Genomic DNA, 12,626 nt, shown 5'->3' with positions numbered 1-12,626 from the left:
CCGTAAGAAAAAATAATAAAGAACACAAGAATTTAATGTGGTTCGACACCTCTTGTCTACCTCCACGGAAGCGTCTCAAAAAATATTTTACTATCACAAAAATGATTACAAGATTGTAATTCACCCTAAATTATATATCACTCTACTAACCCGAGTACCCTACTCAATAGTTACAAGAGATGATAACACTTTCACATAAAGACAATTTTTTCTCACCAAAGTGATTTTGTTTTACAATTTCTCTTCTCACACTCTCTCTTCATGTGTATCTTTTTCACAAATTCTCTTTTTTATTTATAGTAAAGATTGTCACCAACTATAATTAATAAGTTCTTTTGGAAGTTGAAACAAAAACAACTTTCGATTCACTATTCAAATAGGTTTAGTAAAATATAATCTTTCACTTTACATTTAAATCATATGTGATAAAAATCTAATTCTCACAATGTATTAAATACACCTTATATTTTTATTTAGAATTCTACAAGATAGACTTGCACAGAAAGTTATCTAACTAGAGTCTAGAGCTCCTGTAGGCCCAATAGATTGAAAGCAAGTGGAACTTCAGTCAAAGTTGGGGAAGTAATGTGAAGTATAAATAGCATAAGAAAGAGCGTGATTAGCAGGCAAGACAGCCAAAACTCTTTCTTCTTTAAAAAGCTTATAAAAAAGAGACCTTCGAATTAAACGACCGATTTGATTAACAAGCTGCAACTATGCAGCAAGAGAATTGACGCAGCCAGGGAATACTTAGTGCTTGGAATATGAATGCTACGAGGCTTGGGCGAGAGAGCACGTCTAGGAGGCCCAGATATTGCATCATGTGAAAGCAGCCATAACAGCTGTAAACAAGTGAGATAGGCACGAAAGGGGGGGTATGGGGATGTCTTTTATGTTTATATTTTAATTATAATATAATTTATATAATCAAAAGAAATTATTTATTATAAATTTTAATTACGTATATAAAATACACACTCATCATGTAGTGCCTTGCACAAACTTTGCTAGTAATAATAATTAAGATTTAGTGCCCATTCTCTTTCATAGTAGGGTCGTTGATGTCCTTGATGGGGTTCCAAACTTCGACTTCAACTTCATTCCTAGCAACCACAGAAGCAAAGAGAACAAAGATCAATAGAAGGCATTCCACTTTCATCATGCTAACTTCTTTTTTTCCCCCTTATTTTAAAGGTCTCTAACTTTGTGATGAGAGTCATGAACCATGCTTCCAGGGGTTGGCCTCTAATTTATAGCTTAAGATAGAATGGACTTGGGCCAGAAAAATGATCCTAAAGTGTGAGGGGGAATTGCTATTCTCACTCCCTCAATTGCTAATTTGATGCAATTATTCAATGCTGGATGATTTCAGGTTTTTGGGATGAATGAAATATAAACATAAAACCTAAAAATCAAATATAAACGCCAGGATCAAACATCAGATCGATCCTTTAAGCAAGATTCGTCGGGGGTCGAACTTGGATTGCCCGCATGACAGACAAAAATACTTACCACTATATTAGATCCAATATGTCAACAATATTTTGGTGCATGTTAGGAACAAAAACCTATGAAAATGTCGAATGATTACAGCAACTGTACTAGCTGGTGCAATGAAAGGACAAAAAACATGCAGGCGCCCACAATATAAACTGGTGTGGTTTTGGACTTTGTTTTGTTTTCATTGCCACGAGACTTGAGAATTTTAATACTGGCAAAGTGCACCCCCAACTGACCAACTCCATGCTTAACAACCCAAGCAACGGTGCAAGTGGAATCACGAGAACAACTGGAAATTCAATAAAAATAAAATATATATTTTTAATCTTCGGTAGATGGATATTTCTTCCTGAATTTAGAAAATGACAAGAGAAAAAAGTGAAAGAACAAATGCTCAGGGGACCTACGACCTACGGGTAAGTGTGCTAGCCAAGGTATTCAAATAAGCCAAGATTCGGAAGCATATCATTAACAGATCCTAAATAGATATTTCATACCTTGAAATGTTATCTGTTTCTTACTATCTTTTTATTAAAAAACAAAATCGCAATTTATTGATATAGCATTTTCATTTTTTTTTACTATGTTCGAGTCTAGCCAGGTGGATAGATGCTAAAAGATACAATAAAGTGTTTAGAATAAACTGTTTATGTTATGGGTAAGGGCAGGGGTTGATGATAAATTTATACTTAGAACAGGAATTCTTCTACAGATTTGTTCTCATCTATCGTAACTGAACGTCGTATCATTGAGTACTACTTGTACTCTTAGTTAATTTTGTGAAAAGAAAAAGATATTGATGTGGCATTTTCTATATGATATTATAAACAGTTCACACGAAAATGCTTCTCCCACTGTAATTAGTATGTGTCTGATTAGAACGAAGCAAACAAAAAGGTTAGTAATTTCATGGCAGCGTTATTTGACTAAAGTGAAAGTGGGATCAACCAAGAGCGTTGGATGAGGTGGCCAAAAATGGGAGAGGATACAAAATTTAACGTACAAGTTCATTCCCAACAACTCACTTTAACTCTCCTAGGATTTTATTAATTGAAATTGGTAGATACCATACCAGACGCGAAATATTCGGTTGAAAAGTAGTTGCTTTGCCAATTGCTACTCCGGAATTATATACTTATGGAACAATTGAGATTTGACAACGACAATTAAATCTTTAAATTCCAACGTCAATATTCACTTTCTTCCACCATAACGGATGAAATTGCAGGGGGTCCTTTGTCCTACAATACTCGTCTCTAGTTTCTAGTTATTATGATGATGATGCTTTTTCATGGCTTTGTTTTAAGTTTAAAGATAAAAAGAACTACAGTATATAAAAGTATAAAGTTGGGAGGGGTATTATGGACACAGCAAGTGAAGAAGGCACGGCTTAAAATTGAATTGATGGGTAAAACACCCCAATTCGAAGCTTTTCCAATCAAGATTCAAATCATGCAAAAGAAAAAAAGTAAAAGGCTTTTTTTTTTGTTTTCCTTTTTTTTCTCTCTCTGTCTCTTATCGAAAGCTTAATCACAAAATTAAAATCATCAGGGACATATTATTTATAGAACTCAAGTAAGACAAACTCCAAATGAGAAACAAAAAGCCGGTTCCTCCATTTCTTTATCCAACTCTTCATCCTCAGTTTACTCAACAGCAAGGGGCACAGACTCGGCCTAAAGGTCAAAACAATAATAACAACATACATTAGCCTTAGTTAAATGACATAAGATATTTCAGGGTAAAAAATATGAAGAGAAAGTGATATTTTCAACACACCAATTTGCGGTACTTGAGAGCATAGAACATCTCGAGATAGCGGCGGCTCTCACGGCGGTCAAGGTTAGACACATGCTTCCAGAAGCCATAGACACCAGTGAGAGTGAGAAGCCTCTGTGAGTAAATTTGCCATGTGTACCTGTGGTGGAACAAATGCAACAAAGAAAATGCTTAATTACCACAATTCAACAAGCCAAAATCTAGACTATAATAATATCCGTAACAATAGTACTTACTTCTCTTCAATACGCTGGAGACCAGCCTTTGAGATTGTTTCCCAGTGGGTTGGGTCAAGCTTGCACTTCTCAAAGAAGTCAACAAGGAGATCAGCAGCACGGTCACCATGGTAAGGGTCAATGTGGAAGCCAGACTTGCCATGCACAATGATCTCAGCAGGACCACCATTGCATGTGGCGAATGTTGGCAACCCACAAGTCATGGCCTCAACCACTGTCAAACCAAAAGCCTCGTATATAGCCGGCTGCACGAAAGCTCCCTTGGTGTCGCAGATCACACGGTACAGCTCTCCGTTCCTCACACGGTTCATCTGAGACGAAATCCATCTGAATTGCCCGTTCAACTTGTAGGTCTCGATCAGGCCGTACATCTTCTTCATCTCGGCCTTCTCTTCCAAGTCCTTCGACTCCTTCCTCCTGTCTCCGGCAACAACCACAAGGTTCACCAACTCCCTCAGCTTCGCGTTCTTACCGTACCACTCCACGAGTCCTGTGATGTTCTTCACACGGTCCAACCTTGCCATGGTGAAGATAATCGGCTTGCTGCGGTCCTTCAGCACGCATCTGTCACAAAATTAAGTTTCATTAGACAAATGTTATAAACATGGTACCGTGATGATAATTGTATGATATGATTAGATAACAATAACATCAAGGAAATGAGAGGAGAAACTAACATGTGTTCTTCATTCTCCACAGAGCTGTAAAGAAGTTCTTCGATTTCGGGGTGGAAGGAGGTCAACCTACGGCTAGTTTCGGTGGGGGGGAAGTAAATGGTTTGATCAGCTCCAGGGGAGACAATGTTGAATTTTGGATCAAAGACATCAATGCCGTGCACAACACGGTAGAGTCCAGGAAGGGTAAAGGCTGTGTGAGACTCATACTGTCCAACAGTGTCCTTGCTGTAAAAGTATTTGAACAATGATACAAGAATTTTAGTAAGCTAAATTAAAAAAAAAAAAAAAAAAAAAAGGCTAAAGAACAAAAATGTAAAAGGGGTAGCTCACCTTCCAGCAATCTCCTGGAAGGTACTGGTGATAATGAAATCTGTGTGGTTCATGGCAAATAGATCAGCTGTGAATTGGCAAGAGAAGTGGTATCTCTCTTCCAATTTTTTCCAGTAAATGTCGGATTCGGGGTATTTGGTCTTCTCAAGTGCATGAGCAATGGTACACTACAATAGACAAAGAGAAAACCTTTAGGCCCCTGAGTCCCAAAGTATATGTAGTTATAACAACTTTAACTAGACATGTCATGTAGACCAACCTGAGTGACTCCTAATTTATGTGCCAACAAAGAGGCAACAATGTTTCCATCACTGTAGTTTCCGACAATCAGATCTGGCTTGCCTTGCAACTCTTTGGCAAGCTCATGAGCAACATCCTATTAACAAGACAATTGCATCGAATAAGTGAAAACACATCAAAATTCTTAAACGGTATAAAAAATTTATGAAGGGTCAAAATATTTGCCTCAGTGTAAGTTTCCAAGTATGGCCAGACTTCGAATCTTGAGATCCACTGACGAACAATTCCCTTCTCAGTTCTAAAGGGAACTCGAAGAATGTGGGAGTGCTCGGTTCCGAACACCTTCTCAAGACGTTGGCCACAAGTAGTTCCGATTGCATCGGGGAGAAGACGGGTGATCTGCATTTAACAACATTCACAAGGCACAAATTAGAAGAAAATATATCCACATTACACACACTATACACAAGTAAGCTTAAGTTAGCTTGCTGAAACACTTGACAAAACTATGTACTAGGACTTACAATGAGAATACGAGGTACAATGTCCAATCCTTGTTGCTTAATGCGATGGAGCATCTCGTTCTCCAAAGCACGAACTTGATCCAAGATGTAAACAACCTGGCCACCAGTGTCAGGGTATCCCAAGACATTATCTTGGGCAAAGTAACCATGGGGAGAAAGAATGACAACATTGAAGACCATAGGAATTCTTCCAAGGAAAGTCTCAAGGGTGCAAGGGTCAGGGGCCTCAAGAAGATCCAAGAGAAGTTGAATTGACTCAAGAACACGCTCTGCGTTGTCACCCCACCCTCTCTCCAAACCAATCTCCTGGAACTTGTGCTCAAATTCTGAGTAGGGAGTTTCAGGAGGCACTGTGCCCAGATACTCCTCAGCTTTCCTCAGAACATGTTGGAGTGCATCTGGGTTTTGAATTCTGTCATTCAACATCAAAGTCTGCATATAACAACCAAAAAATAAATAAATTTCATCAGTAAAATACACAACAAAACCTATTAAAACTATAAGCAAAAGAACTAACTACATGCCTTAAGTTCAACATGCTAGAGATACTATATGCTACATACTAATAAACACCAACAAACTCCTCTTAACAAAAAAAGTCGCGGGTTTGAACCATTCTGCTAACAAAACTAACAAAATAGCAATTAACATTTGTGGATTAAAAAAAAAACTATATGCTAACATACTAACAGATATTGGATTTGTACTCCAGATCTGGTTACTAGACATGGTCTAAATATGGATGTAGACATTCAAGTCATTGAACTACTGAAGAATGTGTCTTTACACATGCATACACTTCCCACTAACTTTCTTAACTCTAGTTTAAAGAGTAGAAATAGACACCTACCTTTCCCTTGACGCTGTGAAGCCTGAGGAATTCCAAAAGTGGGTGCAAGCTCTCCTTGTCGTGGAAGAGTTTGGCAGAAAGGTGGCGGTTGAGGAACTGCACACCATTTCCAATTGACTTGTTAAGAGTTGGGCGAGGGAAGGCTGCATTGAATGGTTCAAAGTCCAACTCAAGCACAAAGTTGCCATTAGAACTGCAATAAAGAGTGGGAGAGAAACGTTTATAATTTTGTGAAAGTAACATAACAAACAAGAACACCGCTTTCACACAAACTCAAAGCCTTTCTTATTCACCTTCCATCAACAAGTTCTTCCTTGAAGTGAAGGTACTCAGCAGGTTGCAACTCCTCAACAACAAGAGCGTGCACATTCACTTTCAGGTACTCCCACACACCAGGCCTTGGACGAACAGCCAGAGCAACCCATGGTGGCAAAACTATGGCTTCCTACAACATAGAAATAAGAAAATCAACAAAAGAAACACCAATAATCATAGCTAAAACATCCTATTAAAAATAAAATGATAGTTACCTGTGTAGATCTCAAGACTTCTCCAAAGGCACCATCAGTAAGCTTCTGCCTGTTCTCCTCAGGGATTTCCTCAAACTCAGCAATGACCTGGTGGTGTTGCAGGATCCCCTTGCCCTTAGCTTCGATCCTATCAAAATTTTCATAACATTCTTAGTGTTATACTACATGCACAGCACATACATAGTAGAACTTTCACCACCTTTTAAGCACACAGAAACTTAGCTTCCTTAAACAAACTCACTGTCTAAACCTTGTTAGTAGAACTTCACTTCCATTAAAGAAAGAAAACACACACAAAAATTGAGATACCTTAAGCAAATTCACCGTGTAAACCGCCTTGAATTTAAAAAAAAAAAATCCTAAACCAAAAACAAGAATGATGAGTTACCTTGACAGAAGGGCCAAAATTTCGTTCCTGTTGGCAGTGAGGGTTTCATCAAGCCTCTCACGGAGACTGTGAACCCGGGTCAAACGATCAGTGGCCATTGGCTAGGGAAAGACTTCAACTGCTACAAAAAAAAAAAAAAACAAAAGTGTAAGAAACAGATCAAGAATGATACATAATATGCCACCATGAAAAAATGAAGGTAAATCAGTAATCTTGAGTCATCACAAAGTCAATACCCCAAACAAGTGAGCAAAAAAAAAAAAAACAAAAATTATTCTACAAAACTGGATTGGATTTCAAGGCCTACCACCCCACCCCCACCAACCACCTGCCTACAAAAAAATATAAATACAAGATCTTCTACTTTGTTCTACTAAGATTTCAGCCTTAAACAGTGCTGCAGAAGAATAATTGCCAGATATTACACTTTTATTATTCCAGTGTCACCAACTTTTCTTTTTTAAACAATAATTACATTAATTAATTAGAACAGCAATAGCAATTAGCAAGCTACCAAAGAACTTGAAAAAGAAGTTTAGTGCTTGAGCTATTATTGCTTTAAAATAAACAAATTGAACATTCCACTCCAGGCTTAGCTTAAACCTCTCATAAGCCTCAACCGTCCATCCCAAAGAAAACGTATACTTTTTTATTTTTTAATAATGAGAAACTAACAAAGAAGTTCTTGGTTCGAGGCCAGGCTGAACTAGGTATTATCTTCTTTTGTTTTTTTAACTCAGGACATGCATTCAAGCGTTAGATCCTTGTAACCAGTTAAGGATTAACATAAAACAACCGACCGACAGGATCATGTTCCCACACACCGAATAGAATCCAAGAAAATATATTTCTGAGTAAAATTGAACAAAAGACAGCACCCCAGAAACAGAGTTTGTGTAACAGCACCACCCCCCATGTTGTTTTTAAGGTGGTCATGGCAAAAGAAAAGCATTAGAGAGAGACCCTGGATCAGAACATGGACTCTGATCCAGTGGTCACGAGAGAATGAACATGCAGAGAAGGAAGATCATTCTCACGTGGCAGTGGTGAACAGAGCACCGAAACAGGGGAGAGGCAGAACAACGATAAGGAAGAAGAAAAAAATAACACAAAACAAAAAAGAAATAAAAAAAGAAACAGAAGAGAAAAACAACAGCACTTACGAAAACAGAATGAACGCAAAATAGAGAGGGGGGTGTAAAGAGAAGAGGTGAATGAATGGAAACTCAAGTGGTGACTGAGTCAATTTATAGACAGGAGCGCGAAGCAGAACGGGAATTTCACAGATGGAAAAAAAAATTAAATAAAGGAAATGGATTATTTTATTTTGTTTAATTAAGTAAGAGATTCACCAAAGGTCAAAAAAAACTTTATCTGTCTTCTTTCTTACTCCACCGAGGGTGGTTGAGTAAATACACAAGTATAATAAAAGTACTAGTATATTCTTAGTGTTGCTTGAAAATTGAAATAGAATATGCATTCTTTCAGTAATACATTGTGCCACATCAGTTTCTTTTTCTTTTCTGGTATATATTTATATTTATATTATTGTACAATGAAAATGATATTTCCTACAGATGAATATTTTTATTATATTATTGTACGATGAAAATATGATCTGTAGGGCTGGATCAAATTTCCTACCGTGAAAATGATATTTTTGAAACAATAATTATGTTTTTTTTTATTAAATAAGAATATGGCTTTTTCCGTGCAATAAGGCATCTCTTTAATGGAGAACAGATAAAATTTTATTTTACTAGTAATATTTATTATTCAAAAGTTATTGCATTAATTGAACATAGTTGTAACCGATTAATATTAATATTAAAATGCTTTAAATATTTTATTTATTATGAAAAAATTAATGTCATTCCACGTTAAAGCTTTATTACTTATTTTAGGGTCAATTTGATCTCATAAATATTTTGAAAAAATTAATTCATGTTTCAAAAAACTTTGTGCGCAAGAAATGCATTGACAACATTTTCTGCTTTTTTTTACAGGAGACAACATTTTCTGTTAACTAGATATAAATGTAAGAATCCATCTTATTACTGCATGCAAGAAAATATTACATACCCAATAAATGGATTTGTCGATGCTCGATACGAGCCATCCATTGAAAAAAAAATCAGTAGTACTAGTACTACACGTTACTGAATCACATGATAATGAGGAAGTTTAATAATTTTAGTGCTTGATACTCAAGAAAATAATTAAAACGACTAAATGATAAGTTTTATCTTGTGGACCAGAAGCTAGTTACTATTTAATTATCATCTGCTTAGACACGAAGAAAGCAGATCGGCTATGTTAATCATGAGAGAATGTATATGATCCCTGAGTAAATCATGCATATATGGGGGAGTGTTGTATACATTTTACTATATTCAAAGAAAGTTAGAATGCCAGAATTCTTTGTTTCATTCATAACATGATTTATTAATTTTATTTGTGGTAACCTTATTAATACTAATATTAATATTTTCATTTTGAAAAATGAAAATTTCAAAATTATATTTGAAAATGTCATTATATTTTACTATAAAATGAAAATATAATTTGAAATATTATTTATATATCGAGCGTATACAAAAATTGAAACGTTGTACCGGGATCACGTGAGATTGTAAGATATATATATAGAACTATCACGTGAATAGTAAGTAACTAAGTACTGTATTTTGAATTGCTTATTTTCTTAAAATAAAAATAAAAATAAAAAATGCCTGTCGTGGCATCAATGGTGGGTGCATTGTGATGTTCGTCACAAGCATAGACTTTTTGATGTTATATTTATATTACCAACTAAACCCCAATGCCTAGTCATTGGAGTTTGCATTAACAAAAGCATGGCCCCGGCCGTTGCTAATTTACTCAAACAAATTATGTACTACTATATAGTAGTGTGCAGTACCATATTATGAGTAGATAATATTATAAGTAGCACTAGAAAACAAGAGCTGTATATCAATAATTAGATATTGGCCGTGAGAGGGAGCTTATAAAGAATATGCTCCAAATTAAACAAGTTAGATAAGTAGTCAGTGATAATGACTATATGACGATTTACCTCATGCAAATATCGAAAATACCAAAGATTTGACGTTGTAAATAATATGTGTATATTTATTTATAAATTTCAACTTGTTCACCTTGAATTTGAAATGTCAGAGGCCGGAGGAGGAAACAAAGCAATTGAAGAAGAAGTTAAGCAAATTAAGGGAAAGAGGCAGATTCAGAAAAAGTGTGAAGGCAAACAAACAAAATTCAATAGGCTGGGTTTGAGAGGTCCTTTTTATAGTGTTGTGAGAAGATAATTACCATAAGAAATGGGGTTTAAATTATAAATTTGCCCTTCATCGTCCTTCAGTTGCAATTCACCTAAACTTACTGTATTATTGTTGGTAGTAATAGTTGTTGGTAGGAAGATTTGAATTTAAGATTTAATAACATTTTTAATTTGCCTCGAAAAGAGCCATCCATTATTACTGCGAACTTTGTTGTGGTTTATTTGTTGTTTTCACAAACCACTTTTGTCTGTCACAGCTACCGTTCCTCTCTCTCTCCGACTCATCATATGTGTTTTTTTAACTCAAATCCTTATCCATTTTCCCCACTCGATTCATACCCAGGTCCAGTACGTTCTAGTATTATTTTGTTCTTACAATAGTACTAATCCCCTCTCTGTCTATTCCCAACTCATTAATTAATTTTGTTGCCCCTTTAAATAATGCATTTGTTTAAGCAGCCTTAGTATTTTGTGGTTCCCGTAGTATTTGACTCAATGCTGTTGTCTCAACCTCTCAAATGCTGATAGGATTGTTTATATTAAAATATAAAGATAAAGAAGTGTCATGGACAGTAGTATAGTAGTATCACAGAAGTGTTAATAGTAGTAATATATTTCTAAAACATTACAGAAGTGTTACGGCACGTATACACGAAGGTGCATGCGGTGGAGAGGATGGTAAATTTCATTATGTCGAAAAAGTAAAGTGTATAAGATACTCCACCCTATAAGATGACGTGTTATTCTCCTATTGGAGGAACAACTTTACATTAACGTAACAGGAGATGCTCGTGTCCCCCTTTAGCTTTTTCTCATATCATTCAGATTCAGAGTGGGATTTTATTTTAGTTTTAGATAATTTTGCATGGTCCCATCTGACACATGCCCCTCCGTGGGTCCCAGCATATTAAGAGACGTGTAATCAGGTGACTAGATGTTTTATATATTTTTTTATGGACAAATATTTTCGTTAATAAAAGAAATAAGCCTAAATGATTTTTTAAATTAGTTCTTTTTTTTTTGTTTAGCCGTTTCTGTCATAAACATTTATTTTAACCTTAAAAAATTTAAGCTGACATTTTTTTCATGATTTAAAACCATCAGTTCTCATTCATTTCAAATCCTAGTCCCTTTTTCTCCAGAACATGAAAATAGTAGGAGGAGAAATTCAACTAAAGTAATCAGTCATATTCAAACACGTGGATTTTTTATTCTTCTTCTAAACCTGGTATCCAAACACATCATAACGAGGCATGTAGTAGTGTCATCATCGGAGGCATGTCAGTGGGAAACATTTCTCTATATTAGATTCTCTGGCCCTATATAGTATATATCTCTAGTGAGTTGCGGCGGCGGCGGCAGCAGCCATGGCTGGCAGCGAAGAAGCAATAACAACTGACGCAGCAATACATGCGGGAACGACATGCGTATCCTCATACAGAAACTTATGGAGAATCCTTCTGCTCTTGGACAACACGTGATCCTCCCACGCCTCCTCCTGGCGAGTAGCGTTCTTGAGAAAAACCTCGGTGGCGTCGAGGCGGTGCATGTTCCGTTTCCACATGCCGTAAAGACGATGGATCTTCTGGGACCTGTCGGTTGGCTTTTGAGGGAAGCAATGGCAGCCTCGAGGACCCCCTGTTTGGTCCTCTTATCGGCTTCGGCTCTGAAAAAATCATGAAACTCAGGGACGCCAACGGCCTTTCGTAAACCTACGGTATAATCCTCGTTGTGGTATACTGAAAGCTTTTTCGTAAACCTACGGTACGAGGATTATACCGTAGGTTTACAAAAGGCCGTTGGCGTCCCTGAGTTTCATGATTTTTTCAGAGCCGAAACCAGTGAGAGGACCAAACAGCGGGTCCTTGAGGCTGCCATTGCTTCCCTCAAAATCAACTCACTGCATATTAATGTTAGCCAGGGAAGAAATATGGATGGAGAGATTTGTAACAGGTGGTATGACACATGGGTTATCATGCTGTTTATACTACTCTTGAATGGCCCATCCTACTAGAAGATTCTTTGTGATCAAAGTTAACTTTACTTTTTCACATGAATTTCATGTTTTCACATCATTTTTTTAAATTAATAAAAGATTAAATTTTAATATTTTAAATAACTTTTTATAAGCTTTATAAGGGACTCATTTATTAATATTTATTTATAATTTATTTTTAAATAAATTAAAAATAATTAATTATATAATTTTTTATGATGAAAATAATTAAAATCAAAAATAATTTTTTTAATGATTAAAATATGACCAAAATATGTTTC

At 36.1% G+C, this 12,626-nt stretch overlaps 1 protein-coding gene across 2 annotated transcripts; it reads right to left on the bottom strand.

Moving 5' to 3' along the window:
• Positions 1 to 2,875: 2,875 nt before the first annotated feature.
• Positions 2,876 to 8,358, bottom strand: LOC114394232 (sucrose synthase-like). 2 transcript variants are annotated; one of them, XM_028355901.1, is made up of 13 exons: positions 8,218 to 8,358; positions 7,055 to 7,172; positions 6,667 to 6,793; positions 6,430 to 6,581; positions 6,137 to 6,329; positions 5,287 to 5,718; positions 4,988 to 5,161; positions 4,782 to 4,898; positions 4,523 to 4,689; positions 4,193 to 4,417; positions 3,516 to 4,079; positions 3,280 to 3,418; positions 2,876 to 3,176 (listed from the first exon to the last, which is right to left on the bottom strand). In XM_028355901.1, the coding sequence occupies exons 2-13, from the start codon at positions 7,150 to 7,152 to the stop codon at positions 3,147 to 3,149; spliced, it is 2,418 nt and encodes an 805-aa protein (XP_028211702.1). In that variant the 5' UTR covers positions 7,153 to 7,172; positions 8,218 to 8,358; the 3' UTR covers positions 2,876 to 3,146. The 2 variants fall into 2 exon arrangements, with proteins under 2 accessions (XP_028211702.1, XP_028211701.1); XM_028355900.1 differs by having other exon boundaries at positions 7,055 to 7,175; positions 8,218 to 8,353.
• Between the last annotated feature and the right edge of the window lie 4,268 nt (positions 8,359 to 12,626).

This window comes from Glycine soja, chromosome 17 (assembly GCF_004193775.1).
Source record: "Glycine soja cultivar W05 chromosome 17, ASM419377v2, whole genome shotgun sequence".
Lineage (NCBI taxonomy): Eukaryota > Viridiplantae > Streptophyta > Magnoliopsida > Fabales > Fabaceae > Glycine > Glycine soja.
This window is presented reverse-complemented; position numbering and strand designations above follow the sequence as displayed.

What these genes read in the sequence shown, in the direction of transcription:
- LOC114394232 (XM_028355901.1), bottom strand. Translation starts at nt 7,152, where the DNA reads ATGGCCACTGATCGTTTGACCCGGGTTCACAGTCTCCGTGAGAGGCTT. An exon ending in ATAAATTAGGAGTCACTCAG is followed by an intron (nt 4,690 to 4,781) that starts GTTGGTCTACAT and finishes TGTCTATTGTAG; the next exon opens with TGTACCATTGCTCATGCACT. An exon ending in CTCTCAAGTACCGCAAATTG is followed by an intron (nt 3,177 to 3,279) that starts GTGTGTTGAAAA and finishes TTTGACCTTTAG; the next exon opens with GCCGAGTCTGTGCCCCTTGC.